Here is a 16,208-nt window from a genome sequence, read left to right on the forward strand (position 1 = left end):
TGAGATGACTCCACTTTTACTTCAGTCCAAGTACACTTGCAGGGGTGTAGGTCTGGTCTTGGCTAGATTGTGTTTCCCACGCGGAGATCTTACTACCAAAAGGAAGCAAATGTAAGAAAGCAGAGCCGAGGTGCCCTGCAGGAGTGTGCAGTGCAGGTGAGCAAAGCCTGCCCTGGGGCCGCAGCCGGAGGTGCTCCCGGGAACGCGAGGCTGTTTCCGAGGCATTTGGGGCCCGCAGTGCCCGGGGTTCTGGGAATCCCCTTGCAAAAGAGCCGTGGGGAGGCAGCGGGAGCCCCGTGGGCCAGGAGGGCTCCCCGCTCCCGGCCGAGCCCGGCAGTGCCGGCCTGGCTCGCAGCCCGAGCACTCCCTCGCCTCGCCCGTGTTTGCCTTGCGTAAGGTGGCCCAGGCCGAGCCTATAAAAGCCCGGCCTGCGGGCTCGGTGCCAGTGGCACCATGGCAGCTGCGAGGGACACGGCGCTGCTGGCCTGCATCCTCTTCCTCGGGGGCACGGCGCTGGTGGCCACAGGTGAACACCGGGGCTACTGCCCTCGGGGCCGGTAGGGCAGGGATGGGCACCTGCAGCTGCCTCCCGGGGCCAGCCGAGAGCAGGGCTCAAACCCTGGGCAGGGATGGGCTCAAACCCTGGGCAGGGATGGGCACGAACCCTGGGCAGGGATGGGCTCAAACCCTGGGCAGGGATGGGCAAGAACCCTGGGCAGGGATGGGCTCACACCCTGGGCAGGGATGGGCACGAACCCTGGGCAGGGATGGGCACAAACCCTGGGCAGGGATGGGTGCAAACCCTGGGCAGGGATGGGCACGAACCCTGGGCAGGGGTGGGCACGAACCCTGAGCTGAACTGGGGACAAACCCTGAGCTGAGCTGGGGACAAACCCTGGGCTGAGCTGGGCTCACAAACTGAGCTGCATTAGCAAAAAGTTCATTTATGTTTTTAATCTTTTTTCAGTCATTTGCTTTACTTCCCTTCTTTGCAAAGACCAAGTCAAATCCCTATTCAAAATCTTGCTGGCGGAGGCCGAACACCCACAGTACCACATCTGTATTTGATGTTACAACTTTCCCACAGATCTTAAAATGGGTTTTTATCTAACAACCCAGGGGAAAAAAAATTAGGACCTATATGCAACCACTAATGAGTGTGTGATAAGACAATATATATTATATGCCTGAAGGACATGGGTATACAGACCAATCAATATATGAAGGCTGAAATAATGTCAGCTATACTGATCTAATAAGGGTATAATAGAAAGTGTGTTAGAATAAATAAGTAAATCTAAATTTTAAATTACATTAAACTATAATTTAAATGAGTAAACACTAGTAGTCAAATTAGTAAACTAATGAGTAAAATAAAATAGCAGATTAGAATAGAGTACTGTTAGAGCTGATGAGAGTTTGTTGAAGCTTTATGTACAAAACCTACTAGTTTAAGTGAACAGAAGCTGTATATTTAAGTAGCAAATCTAGCAATTACTTACAAACAGAGCAATGGTGTGATTCTTTGCTGCTGTCCCACAGAACAACCAGAAGCAGAGACCAAATACGGGAGAGTGCGAGGTTTCCAATTCAAAGTGGACACAGCTGACAGGACTGTAAATGTCTTTTTGGGACTTCCTTTTGCTAAGCCTCCAGTTGGATCACTGAGGTTTTCTGAACCCCAGCCACCTGAGCCATGGGAAGGTGTCAGAGATGCCACTTCCTACCCACCAATGTAAGGCAATGATCAAACCACTGAACCTTTCATGATGTTAAACTCTGTGCACTTCCATGACACTGATGTGCACACAGGGCCATCCACAAAGACAAATTCCTTGGTGCCCCCTCGTTGCACCTGCAGCTTTCCAGTGGCTGCATTTCTAAAGACACTCTGGGAGCTGCTCTTTACCAAAAGCTGCTGTTTGATGGGCATCAGTGATGAGCTGAGATGGAGCAGCACTTACAGACAATGCTCTGGCTCGGGAGCACTTGGCCATCACTTACCAATCACTCTAAACCTTTGGAGCAGAGACAGAAAGGAGCTGAGGAAGTGCTGGAATACAACACTGGGGGGAAATGCTGAGTCAAGTGCTTAAAAGGGCACACAAGAAATGCACAGTAATTCCAATCTACCTTATCAATGTCTCACTCCCCTTGTCCTGCTGCCCTTGTTTAGTGTCTCAAGCCTCATATCTACCATTGCAACATCAAAAGTTATTGGAGATGTGAAATGATTCATTTATATTTTCATATGGATTTCACATACCAATCTAAACGTGTGCTAGAGATCAGTTTCTGGTTGGCACTTCATTGTGGAAGTACAAAAAAAGCTTCTCTTCACGGCTTTCATGTGTGTAGTGATTTTTTTTTTTGGTGACTTCTCTTGCCTGTTTCTTTTTCATTTATTCAGGTGTCTACAGGACCAAGTACAAGGACAGATAATTTCAAATATGGTTACCAACAGAAAAGAGAAAGTTCCTCTGCAAGTGTCTGAGGATTGCTTGTACCTAAATGTGTACTCACCCGTTTCTACAGGAAAAAAGGAGAAGCTGCCTGTAAGCAAAATCCTTATAACACCTTGAGCAAAATTATCTGACAGGAAACCTTCAACCTCTGCCATGAGCAGACATGCAGGGGCACTTTTGTAGTGATGAACAACTCACACGCTTTGCCCCAGCAAATATTAGCTGAAATTGAAAAGCGACACAAAATCTTATTATACAAGTAAAATTGTATTGGCATTGAGCTAAGCAGTGCTTGATTTAATCTAAATGCCCTGTCCAAGGTCACAGGGCACTGACACAGCATAGGCAGTTAACAAAATCAGTGCCATTTTCCAGCCCTGCAGGCCTTAGATATGAAAGAGTTCTACAATTTGTGAAATGTATTCTGACAGAATCAGGAGTGAAATTGCACAAAATGTTATATCTTGGGCTATTTTTAGTTTTTGTCACTGGGGGCTCTTACCTGTGCTGGGTTGATCCTGTTTTCCTTTTTCCAGGTCTTAGTATGGATTCATGGAGGGGGATTAGTTGTTGGAGCAGGTTCATCATATGATGGCTCAGCATTAGCAGCCTTTGACAACGTGGTGGTTGTAACAATTCAGTACAGACTAGGTATTGCTGGATATTTTTGGTAAGTGGGTTGATCTCCGTCTTTCCCATGTGACTTCCAAAAGGATGTGTGCAAAGCCTTTGTAAAGAGAAGTGCAGAAGACTTGCTCATGCAAAGAAACCTTTGTGAACTGCACCTGTAAGTGCTGGGGACAATTCCCAGTCCCAAGGCAGCTTCCAGATCTGTTCTTGTGGGGCTGCTGCTCCAATCTCAGGGCTTCGCGAGCCATCCATTTGTCAGTCATGGAGGAAGTTCTGTGTAGAGAATGGCAGATGATTTCTCACACCACAGATTGTATTTTCCTCTGCCTCTTTGCTTGCATTGAGCATTTGAACAAATCTGTTCTCTCCCTGCAGCACTGGTGATGAGCATGCCCGAGGTAACTGGGGATATTTTGACCAAGTGGCTGCTCTTCGGTGGATTCAGGAAAATATCATGCATTTTGGAGGAGATCCAGGATCTGTCACTATCTTTGGAGAATCTGCAGGGGGAGTCAGTGTTTCTGCTCTTGTAAGTTCACTGTAATATTGAATTGTAATTCCTATGGGGAAGAACCCCTCCATCCATTTTCAGTATCTGCATGGGAAGTCAGTGAGAGAAAAGGGACGGTGTTACAGTGACACATCTCCTGGGTCTTTGATACAGCAACAAGGCAAAATAACACAGATTGTGTTGATAAAAATGAGTCATTTTCATACTCAAAGGTTGTAGTTAAGTAACAGAATGTTATTACTCATCTGCTGAATTAAATTCTAGTTGGTTTGGGTGTTTTTTTCAATGTAAAAACTCCCAAAGTCTAATCTCATGAGAAGAGTCCTTTAGGAGGAGTCGTGGACTCTTGCCCATTTTCTGTTTGCTTTGACAGCCACTTGTGCAAAGGGATTGAGGTGAATAGTTCTGGTAGCTGATGCAGCCCTGCAGTTTGTGACCCTGTGATTGTGTAAAATCTTTACTCCAGCACGGAGCACATTGGCCGTGACGCTCCCCTTGTCCAGCCCCTCCACTTTGGTGCAGATCACACGGCCCAGCCGGGCTTCATTGTACATGGCACACACATCGCTGTTTCCTCTGGCCAAAAGCTCTTTCCTGCCCTTCTGCAGCAGAGCCAGAGAGCCTTGGGCACATTCCATCGGTACCTGCCCTGCAGTGTGGTGCTGGGAGGCACCGGGAGCAAAGTGCAGGGGGAGGGGAAAGGCCCTGAACTCCCCATCCCTGCCAGCGCTGCCAAAGCCCTTTGCACAGCTGGACTATGGTCAGAGGCTACACAAGGACACTCTTAGCACATGGGCTTTCAAAATGCTCCAAATGGCCACTGCTGATACTGAAATCCAAAATCCCTGGGGAGAGCACAGTGCTTGTCATGCTTGTCCTTGCTTTTCCACAGGTCTTATCTCCCCTGGCCAAGGGCTTGTTCCACAAGGCCATTTCAGAGAGTGGCACTGCAGCCCTGGGCTTGTTCACTGACCAGCCTAAGGAGGATGCACAAGTGGGTATTTGTGATGATTTTTATTCCTTTTTCCAGACAGTTCTGCATACCTTAAACTGATCAGTCCAAAATATTGAATCATCTGAATTCACATTTCTTGTGAATCAAAGCAGTCATTAAAGACTGTATTTCTGTGTGCAAATAGTGTAATGATGTGTTGCTTTTTAAACGCCCAAATATCCACCAAGAGAGAAGAATAAAATGTAAAGGAATACTGTAACATGTAGTGTCTTCAAGAAAATCAAGTCACACTTTTTGGCTGGAAAATGGTATCAGACTCTGAATGCTCTTCCCCTCCTGTCTGATGCCTGTAGTCTGCCAATAAGCAAGACTTTATTCAGGTTTTGTTTTAATTTGAGAACTAAGGGCTTCCACCTCTTTCTTTTCCCTTCAACTGCAAGGAACAATTTCCAGAAGCTGGAAGCTGGGACATAGAAGAGACAGCTCTCTCTAATGACAGCTCTTGCTCCAGCCAAAAAGACATCACCAAGAGTGGTGGAATGTGCTCTCTGTTGCCCTGCAGATGGTTTATTCTCTAACTCCTTTATGTCACCCAGCCTTCTCAGCCCAGCCTGTTATTTACCAGAATTGTCTCAGAATAGTTCTGTATCAAAAAAAAAAAAAAAAAAAAATGGAGGCAGAGGTTTTCCCCTTTTCCCCTAGCCCATGGTGGGAAGGACTGTGAGGGTCTCTAGTGCTCTCCCTCTGGAGCTGGGACAAGCCAGGCTCCAGCATCCTTTGTGCAGGAGCTTTGGCTGCTCCTGCTGGACTCGGTGTCTCGTAGAGCCAGACAGAGGAAACGTGTCCAAAACTGTTTGTTCTCACTGCTTGCAGAAAATTGCTGCTGTCTCTGGCTGTGACAAATCCAGTTCAGCTGCAATGGTTGAATGCTTGAGAGGAAAAACAGAAGAAGAACTTATACAGATAACACTGAAAATGGTAAGTGAAATAATTCTTCTTGCATTTCAATGACACCTGAGACTTTTTCTTGGTGGGATGTAATATTAGGAGAAGCTGAAGCGGATGTAAAATCTGACGTTCTTGACTTTTTCAGGACATGTCAGCACTGCAGATCTGCAATGACACCTCGCCTGAAAAGTGCAAACAGGTTCCTACCCTTCCATTCTGCTGCACTTGGAGCTACCTGTGGTTTGCTGCCGTGCTCAACCAGGGCATGGAAAAGAAAATGGCTCAGATGATTCTGGAGAACCTGAAAATCAAACCATATATTATGACCTACTTAAAAGTTCTTATCACAATGCCTATGTGAACTTCAACACTGAAATGGTTTTTCCCCACTGTTCCACACATCCATGGCCATACTGAACTAAGAAAAGATGTAAATTCAGCATAATGACTTCTGCTCCACAAACATAAGAAATATCTTCACAGAGTCTTCTGCCTAGTGCAGAAAATCAGTCAGAAAAAAATTCAAGATGGCTTGGATGCCATTACATTTTGTGTTTTAATTTGGCTTCACTTTGGAATTGCAGTAAAAATCTGAACTTTCTTTAGAGGCAAATAGAATGTTTTAATGAAGCTTTCTTTTTTCCCTTTTTGTTCAGGATTTCTTTTTCATCAGTGCATGTGCAGATGGTGTATTTTTTCCAAAGAGTCCCAGGGAATTACTATCTGAAAAATCAATCAATGAGGTCCCATACATCATAGGAGTAAATAACTGGGAATTTGGATGGGCACTTCCTATGGTAAGAGACGTAAAATGTTGATATTGAATCATGATTTTGTCAATAGAAGTTTTTTAACTAAGCATGATTCTCTGTATCACACAGATGATGAAATATCCTCCTTTCGCTGATGGTCTGGATAAAGATGTCGCACGTCAAATTTTACAGAGCAACTTGGCATTATTCATTAAGGTAAGAGACCAGTTTCAGAATAACCCAGTGCTGCTGCTTGGCTGGTCGGGCTGGTTTTGCCCCTGGAGGGACACATTTCACAGGGAAATGCCATTGTGCTGGACAGCTCCCTGAATTGGGGCAGAAACGGGCACAGATGTGCTGCATTCCTGTTACCTCTAGTGGCTGGAAATACTCTCTACATTTCCAGCCTGAATGCCCCTCTTCTTCAAAAGGAGTTCAGTGGGAATGCAGGAGTGATGCAGGTACCTAAACACGGTCTCTTGGGACATTTCAGATACCCCCAGGTTATGCAAGACGTGCAGAGTACCAGCAGGTCTGGCAGGAGACCTATGGGACACAACCTCCTAAAGCAGAAGCTGGGCACTGGAAAGGAAAGCCCGAGAGGTTTGGGGTGCACTGACACCTTTGTTCAGGTTTCTCGAGGTTTTGCTTCCCTGTAATTTCCAAATCTCTTGGCTTTGTGGTGCCTTTGTGCTCTCCTGAAACTACTCCGTAGAAAAGTACAGAATAAGAGGTAAGAATTAAGGACTCTAGAAGCAGGGCCAGTACCTGCAAGGGATCATTCAATGACACAAACATCCACCATGGACGTGGAAATGCAGAGCCCAGGCTTGTTCTGAACGGGAGAAATTACAGTCCTCTACAGCAATCAATGGATTTTATGAGATCCAGCTGGATTTCTGTGCTGTTGTGAAGGTGTTTCCAGAGAAGAGAGAACAGTCAGCATCACTGACTGCTGTTTATCTAAAGGTGGTTGATCCTTTGATCTTGCATCCCTCTTTTCCCCGAGATCTCCTGGATCCATAGCTGTGGAACTCCAATCTGAGCTCCGAGCCACACTCTGACACAGCTGAGGATTTTCTCTGGAAGCTGTTGTTGAGGATTAGCCAGGGACGTGCAGAGGCCACACTCACTGAGGGCTCTTGCTCCTTAGAATATTCACCATCGTTATAATCTTTTTTATTGCTGTTTCAGGGCCTTACGTCCGAAGTTGTTGACAGAGTGTACAAGGAGTACATGGGGGCTGCAGAAAGCCCTGCTCAGGTCCGAGATGGCCTCCTGGATGCAATGGGAGATGTCTACTTTGTCAGCTCAGCTGTGGAAGTGGCCAGATACCACAGAGGTAACCCAGCAGCTTCAGAACAGCTGTAGAATTCTGTCTGGGGGCGGTGTGGACAGTGTGCAGCACTTTTCACTACCCAGAGAACTGGTAGTGTTTTCAGTTAACCAAAACAGTTTTTAATGAACGTTTATCATCTTTGGAGCAGGTATTTTCAGCTCTCAAACCAGCACTTTTCTGTATCCTCTAGATGCTGGCAACCCAGTGTACTTTTATGAATTCCAACATCGGCCGAGTTCAGTGGAAGGTTTGGTACCAGAGTTTGTAAAAGCAGATCATGGAGCTGAGATTGCCTTTGTCTTTGGAAAGCCATTCTTAGCTGGTGATGTACCCATATTTACTCCATATTCCTTTTAGAACCTCATTATTTCCCATTTCAATTCCTCCAGGGCTCTAGTAAGGAATTTCTCTCTTGTAAGCATCAAAAACATTATAGATATTATAAGCAGAACTTACATATCATAAGCATTATTATGAGCATAAGCATCTTCTGTCTTCAGTAGCAGATACTTCCCATGACATCATTCATCTGCAAGTCTATCCTAGAAAAACCTCCAACAGCTCAGGGCAACCAGGAGAAGTGTTGCAATTGACAGAGCTGACACTCATTATTTACTTTCTACCATGGCCCTTTCATCTCTCCCTTTACAGGAGGTGCTACAAAAGAAGAAAATGAACTTAGCAGAACTGTTATGAGATACTGGACCAACTTTGCTAAAAATGGGTGAGAATCACAGTGCTAATTACAGCTCAAGTTCAGTCTGTGCTGCCCACAACACACGTACCTGCCTGAAGCAGTACTTATATGGTGGTTCCTAGAAAGTTGGCAGAGTTCAAGATAAGCCTTGAAACAATTTCTCTTCCTAATGGTCTTTTCAAAGAACCTGCAGACACGAGGAAATAAAAAATCAAAGGGCAGTTACTCCATCTGCAATGGAGTTTTAGATCTAAAATTAATGGCAGCTTTCACACTTTTGCTGTTCCACTGATGAGCCTTTTCATAAAATACTGTCCCTTTATTCAGGTACCAGAATCCCATCATCTGGGCTCAGCTGTGTGTTTTCTGAAATGCTCTGAGCCTGAGCAGTCAGAGAGCAATGGATTGGCAAACGGAGAGCTAACTTTTGCTTCTATTATTTCCAGAAATCCCAACGGAGAGGGCTTGGTCCATTGGCCTCAGTATGACCTGGAGGAAAAATACCTGGGAATAGACGTGGAGCAAAAGGCAGCAGAGAAACTGAAAGAACACAGAGTGGAGTTTTGGGCACAGCTCATGAAACAAAGTCAGACTGGACGGAGAAAACACACAGATTTATAAGAGCCGTGGAGGGTACAGTTTGCTTTTAAAAGCCAAAGGAAAGTCAAACAAAATGAGTTTGGCAGCATACAGAGTAATAATCACCTTCTAACTCACTGTTGTGTAATCTGCTGTCCTAATCACAGTGAAGGGAGAGAAACAAGGCCCATTCCGCATGTTTGTCAGACTGAAAATCACTATTTAATGAAGCAGGAAGAAAAGAAAACCCCACCATCTTTCCAGGTCCAGACAGACCATGGCACCTACTCAGTGCATACCAAAACTGAATACTGAGGTGGGAATGGGCAAATGAACTGAAATCTCTAAGAAATGATCTCTACAGAGTATACCATAAGTGTCAGACTATGTTATATGCTTCTTCCCTTCTTCTTTCAGAAGAGCCTGGTCAGTTGTCCTTCCTAGAGACTCCTTCTGCTTTCCTTAACTGGAAATAGCTTGTAGGCAGCAGAGCATCCCTCACACTAGGTCTGTGAGGTGGGCTTGTCATCTCAAAGAAGAGGGCAGAAAACCTCTACTTGTTTTATTGGTTTGTGAATTGTTATGATTAAATGTTGCTTTGATTTTTTTGGAACTTCCTTTTCTTTCACGTAAATGACCCATGCTGATTCCGAGAGGTCAAGTCACAGGCGAGTGGCCAGAAACCCGCCCAGGTTCCTTCTTCCACCTAAATGGTTTCAGGTATGAACCTTTTCAGGTGTCTGTGCGGGACCTGAGGCTTAAGGCTTTTTCACAAACTCTTCTGGGGTTTGACTGTGTGTCTTTCAACCCTTCCTGGCAAATGCCCAGTCCAGTGGCTGCAGGTGGACGCAGGGCTGGCAGGACAGATGCCCACAGAGGCAAAGGCTGGTGGTGCTCCCTGCATGTTGTTGGCCCAGCACCACCAGAGAGAAGATGTGCTGACAGGCAGAGTGTGCACCCCCAGCCTCACACAGCTGGGGAAGGGGTCAGGGCACACAGGGAGGGAAGTGGCTTTTTTGCCAAGTTACATGGCAAGCAGGATACAAATGAACAAGAAGGGAATCCAGGAAGCCAGGAGAGCTCTCCTCATGACCATAAACAAACAAACAGCCCTACTCCAACTGTCCCTTTAACTGGTGCCCAGCTCCCACATCCCACAGCACCCAGGGGGCTCTCACAGTGACAGCCCAAGCTCCTGCTGCAGGTGTTGACCCTTTGTAGGTGTCTCCTTCTTCCTCCTCACCTCTGGCTTCACTTGCTTTTGCACACCTGTCGATCTCAAAAAGTGCTATCTGCACTACCTGGCCACCCCCTTTTCTCCATTTTTTCATAACTTGTGAAAAACACCTCTTCTGGCAATTAGTAACAGCTAATTGCAGCAACCACACTGCCAGTTCTGTCACACATTTCTTACCCCTTCCCCTGTTTTGGTCTGACACAGCCTGTACGTCCATTAGTCGTGTGTTTGTTGAATCCATGTGTCTGTCCTTCTACATTCACAAAACTCATTGTCCTAGCAAGACAGAAGAAATCTGTGTCTTTGGGAATGCAAAACCAGAAGCATAGCTCCTGGGTAGAAGGGAGGTCTTTTGTTAGGCACACACGATTACAAAGTAGTTTCTGACTGCGTGAGGGGAAGTGTTCTGTCCATCTCTGGATTTCAAACCCCAAATATACAGGCTGGTACACTGTCAAACAGCTGAGAAAGGACTAAAACCACGGCCACAGTGAATAGCTACATGTAAGCGGCACGTACTTACGTTATGTTCCAAACCTCCTTTTATTTCATAGCTTTACTATTCGTGGTCACTTGGTTCAGATTCCCAGCTGCAACTACAGTTGAAGAAGTTGTTAGCAGTATATTTACTGATACTATTCAGCAAGAACTGCTGCTGTTCTGTTTTTCACATGCTGTCAATAAAAGCCTTAATCTTTTTTTTAAGTTTATTAATTATCCATAATTACTATCATTGCCTTTCCAGGGTGGTCAGTAGGTATGTTTGTTCTGTGCCAGTCCTGCTTCTCAGATCATCTTGCTGCTAAGTGTGAAATATGAAAATTTTTATTAAGATAGAATGTTCTTTCCTGTTTGATCTTTGTAAATTGCAAACCTGATCAACACGGAGGGAGATCTAATCCATGAAACAGAGCAGCCAACAAGCTCTTAGTGATGTGCAGCTGTTAGAAACACAAATTCCTGGTCATCAGAACTGCCTTGTTAAGGTTCTGCACTGGACATGTTCCAATGATCTCAGCCTCACGGGAGGTTAACAGAGCTGCATGTACCACCCTTGAGCTGCTTGGTTAAAGGAAGCTGTGAGCAGCAAGGTGGAGTGTGCATCCCAGCTCCAGCAGGTCTGTGGCATTGGAGTCCCTGGGTTGATAGACAGGGACCTTCACTATCACGTTCCATCTTGGGCTGCAGGCATCTCACTGCTCAGGAGCTCGGCTGGGTGAGGCTCGGACCCATGAGCTGTTTAGATCCAGGAGTTTTGAACTTCCTGTACAAGAAGGCTCCAAACAATAAAGCACACTGTTTGTCACAAGGAGCTTTGGGGGGTGTGTTGTCCCTGTCTCTGACCACCAATCCCACGGAACACATGGAGTCCAGTGTAATTGTGGTGACCCCGACGTGATAGGACTCAGCCAGCTGCTGTGGGTACAGCAGGAGCAGGCAGGCCGGTGTGCGGGCAGAGCCACCGGACAGACCAGCGGTGAAGATGAAGAAATAATCAAAAGGTGCGTGCAGAGAGCAGCCAGGCCAACAAATAGCCAGATATAACAAGAGGTGAGCATGAAGAGCCACCCAGTTTATACAGCAGGCAGGGCTGTTTTGTGGTAAAGAGCTGCTAAAAATCCTGATTTCCTTTGTATATACCCATTTTAAATAGAAGAAAACTCCACTGGAGAACATGGGAGGATCTGATCAGAAACACAATTAAAATCCTAAGACCTTGGAAACTGATACAGAATTTAATAATACAGATAAAAACCAAGATGTGTGGTGAGGACTGCACGCTGGGAAAAGCGGCCACGCCACTCCATGAGGCGCTGTACGGGCACCACATGGAAGATTACACAACAGCCCAGAGGCGTGGCGAGGGCTGGAGGGACAGCCAAGTCCTAGCAGACAGCAAGAGACCGCGCGGAGCTGGTACCTCGGTGTGCACAGGCAGTGCCACAGCCGGTGACACAGCCCTGCAAAGTGGCGGGGTCCAGCGGATGGGGATCCCCGTCTGCACCACGGCGGCAGCTGGTGCCTTGACAGGTGGCATGCTGGACTGTGCAATTCAGCCTGGAGCAGAGGCAAGCACAGCTGTGGTGCCTTCTCCAGACTGTTGTGCCAAGCTGAGTTGCTCTCTGGCCACCCGAGGCTACATCGCCGGTCTAGGCAATAGCACGCCGAGCATGCCACTCCACTCTGTGGGGCCAGACCACACGGCGGCCACTCGGGCACTGCCCCGCGCTGCCATGATAGAACCCTTCCTCCGTGACCGCATGCGCACCAGGACCTCCTCCTCTTGAGGCCGGGTGGCCCGGCCCCAAAGATACATCCCCAAATCCATGGAGCTTGGCCATGCCTCCATTGGGGAACATACCTGCACCCCCAATCCAGCCTACATTGGGGGGCAGGGCCCTGCCATCAAGCCAACATCACTGGAGGCATGGCCTTGCCCCTGACCCTGCCTCCACAGCCGGATCTAGGTACTACATCACCAGGAGCTCCTGAAGTTGTCATACCTAGAAGTGGGGCCACTATCCCCTCAGCACCACCCCTGCCAGAGTTAAAGCCTTCCATGCCAGCCAGAGATGCCACGGATCATCGTCCCCCTGCAGAACACCGTGAGAGCACCGCTGTTGTGTTGTGTTATTTGGTTCTTTCCTGATTTCTCCCCTGTTAGTAGTTGCACCCTAAGTTACCTCACTTTCCCCAATATCCATCCTATCCCTGCTCCACCCATTTCACTGGAAACTTCCTTGGTCCTCAGATTCCCCCCCTGGTGCCTTGTCTGTCACTCAGTTCTCCACTCCCATCTCTAGAAACTTCCATGAAGGGCATTGAGTGATTGGTCAAGTATCAGGGATCCCTCCCACTGAGTTTCCTGAAAGGTTGTTCTGGTTGTCAATTGTCTCCCAGTTCACTCCCCCTTGATGCCCTATTGGTGGGTAGTTAAACCCCTCCTTTGGTACCACCTCTGAATAAAAGATACTGCTTCTTTTGTCTCGCAGCTTTTTGGAGCTGTAACCCCTTAGACTGAGAGGTCTTCATGGCTCCCAATAAAGCTTTGGACTAATTACCCTCAGAATGGCCCACTCTCTTTGTTCACTGTCATCGACCAGCCTCTCCCAAGGAAAGGGCTAGCACCCTTAGCCACCCCTCTGCACTCCCAAGCGCGGAGGAGTGTCCCCTGCAGTCTGCAGCGTGGGAGCTGGCAGGGAAGCTGGCAGGGAAGTGGCTGCTTGGTACAGACGCTGCGACACACCGCAGATGCTTTGTTGCCAACAGCCTTCCCCGATCCTGTCACCGCCGCAGCCTCTCAGAGCCTTTCTACATCTTCAAACACCAATTGTAAGTTTCCCAGAGCGTGGGAAGAGCCCTTGCAGGGAGCCAGCCAAGCAAAGGGTGGAGGGAAAAAGCAGGCAGGAGTGTTATACTGTGATGTCTCTAGGAAACAAACCTGCCCAAAAAATGGTGCTGACCACATGGCACAGCCATCATTCGGTGGCTAAGAGCAGGACACCCTCTCACCAAGCCCAGCAGGAAACCAGCAGCTCCCTGTGTGTGGGCAGTGAAAAGGCAAACTAAAAAATTTAACAGCATTGGCTGAAGCAACACCAACAAAGGCAGTGCCAAGTGCCTACCCCGCACAGCTCAGCAGAGCCCCACAGCCATCCTGCCTTCCACTGCTTCAACTCTACCAAGGCTCTCACACTCTACAGACCCTAAGAAACTGATAACACGGGCTGAAGGTGAAACTGACTCATAACGTGACTAGGTTAACCAAGGCTATCACAGTTACAATAAAGGTGTCACGCAAGGCTTACAAAATTGCACAACTGTTTTCTAAATACGTCTTACAATTCATAGTACAATATTTGTTATTACAGTTTACATTTGCTGAAACCAAAATTAATAAGTGTCTGTTAGCCAGTTCTGTTACAGTTACTGAGAAGGTATTATGTCTCTGTTTCAAGTATGGAATACTGTTTATTAAATAGATCTTAGAATTTATAATACAAAGTTTATTAATATTAATTCTATGCACAATGCAAGCAGCATGCAAACTAGATCAACGTGGAAAACTCAGAGAATTGGCTTGTTCTAACCCTCTAGATCCATTAAAGCAAACACAAACCCATGAATTTAGTAATGTCATAAGCAAATTCCAGTTGCAAAATTTTCTAATTGAAAATTGGCCAGCAGTCATCATTTTAGAAGCTAAAAGTCACCTACTGAGGTCATTCACAAATTTCTAACTTCTAACAAGAAGAAAAATATACTGCTTGTACTGTTACCATAATAAGTGAAAAATTAAAATGCCTGTATTTAATTACTCCTATGCTGTTCACGTTAAAAAATGTTTGCGGTGGATATAAATAAAGGCTTGCTTTTGAAATATAATTAGGGAAAACCTTTCCCAACTAGGTTTCTGGCCCTGATCAAGCCATAAGCCTGGCTGGTAAATATGAAAATATACTATTAAACCTAGATAATTCTGTACAAACTTTGCAAAAGCAAAACCCTTTTTCCTTTGAGATAAATGAGAAAGCCTCATCTGGAAGAGGTTCTTTCAAGTCCGCATTGTGAAAAAGAAACCCCTTAGCAACAGCAAACCCTAGGTAATAGTACCTTATTGATGTTGTTGAAAAATCCATGGTTTGTTCCTATTTTAGTTATTAAAACAAAGAAAAGGGGGCAAAGGTTGGGGTGAATGTACACTCCCCATTAAGTCTTAGGTCATATCATGTTCCTATGTCTTTCAATCAGTCATGTAACACTGCAATAATCCTACGATGTTCAGCTGCCCAAACCCAAGGTAATGGCATGAATGTGTTTCAGTGGACACTGAGACACATTGGACACCTGCCAGATGTGTCCAGCCTGTTCCACCTCCTCCTCAGGACAACAGGTAGCATCCTCCTGATAACGCCTCAAGAGCCATCACAGAGCCCTGTAAGCAGAACAATTGATCACCTACCTCATGGAAACCTGGGACTCTTGAAGTGACAGTTCGTATAAGGACTTGATTTGTTTACAAATTATATTTTCCTGTTTACAAACTGTCTTTTCTGTTTACAGATTGTTTTTCCTAGTAATGGGGTTTTCTCTAACAGTTTTAAGGGTTAAATGGCTTAAGGGTTAAATAGTTTCTTGCTGTTAGAGATAAGTTGTAACTTGTAACAACTTGTAAGCATTAAGCCTGTAACCTGCTAGCCTGAGTTCTTGCCTAATAGCTCCTAGACCAGAGTGCTGCCCCTCTAGTGATGCATAACGAACAGCGAGAAAGCTAACAAAGAACACATAACATTTTTAAAATATAAACCAAAGGGGGAATTGAGGCATTGGAGTCCTGGGTTGATAGACAGGGACCTTCACTATCACGTTCCATCTTGGGCTGCAGGCATCTCACTGCTCAGGAGCTGGGCTGGGTGAGGCTCAGACCCATGAGCTGTTTAGATCCGGGAGTTTTGAACTTCCTGTACAAGAAGGCTCCAAACAATAAAGTGTATTGGTTGTCACAAGGAGCTTTGGGGGAGTGTGTGTCTGTGTCATCCCTGTCTCTGACCACCAATCCCACAGAACACGTGGATTCCAGTGTAATACAGCCCTGCCTGTCTGAGCCTGCCCATGGCCCAGGTGCCCAGGACACACATCCTGCAGCCAGTGAGGACATGGATGGCCCAGGTGCCCAGGACACACATCCTGCAGCCAGTGAGGACATGGTGATGGCGATGGCTGGTTCAGCTCCTGTGTTCCAGCCCTTCTACATTAATGTTGTGGATGAGGAAGACTACATGGGTTTCCTTGATACAGATCATGCAGATAAGCTACTGAAGGAGTATCAGCAGAGAGAGTGTGTTGATTTGGAGCAGATGATGTCAGAAAGGTGAGAACAGGTCTGCGTTTCATGGTGAAACTGAAGGAATTGTGTGGTTTCCTGTATGCTGGCTGAGAATCCAGATGGGACTCTCACTAGACCTGAACGGTGAGAATTGTCTGGAAGCTCCTTTAGGAACCGCTGGGGTGCTGTGCAGGAAGAACAGAGCAGTGCACCCAGGGCTGCCAATCTGGAGTTACTCAAAGGTGGTTTTAGCTCAGCTGTTTCTGAC

At 46.4% G+C, this 16,208-nt stretch overlaps 1 protein-coding gene across 1 annotated transcript; it reads left to right on the forward strand.

Annotated features, from left to right (window-relative positions):
• Positions 1–385: 385 nt before the first annotated feature.
• On the forward strand, positions 386–10,812 carry LOC119705594 (fatty acyl-CoA hydrolase precursor, medium chain-like). The gene is made up of 14 exons (XM_038148196.1): positions 386–526; positions 1,543–1,735; positions 2,411–2,555; positions 3,002–3,135; positions 3,471–3,624; positions 4,499–4,600; positions 5,435–5,539; positions 5,655–5,708; positions 6,166–6,306; positions 6,391–6,477; positions 7,456–7,603; positions 7,791–7,922; positions 8,252–8,324; positions 8,744–10,812. The coding sequence occupies exons 1-14, from the start codon at positions 454–456 to the stop codon at positions 8,916–8,918; spliced, it is 1,716 nt and encodes a 571-aa protein (XP_038004124.1). The 5' UTR covers positions 386–453; the 3' UTR covers positions 8,919–10,812.
• The last annotated feature ends 5,396 nt before the right edge of the window (positions 10,813–16,208 follow it).

Source organism: Motacilla alba, chromosome 11, assembly GCF_015832195.1.
Source record: "Motacilla alba alba isolate MOTALB_02 chromosome 11, Motacilla_alba_V1.0_pri, whole genome shotgun sequence".
NCBI lineage: Eukaryota > Metazoa > Chordata > Aves > Passeriformes > Motacillidae > Motacilla > Motacilla alba.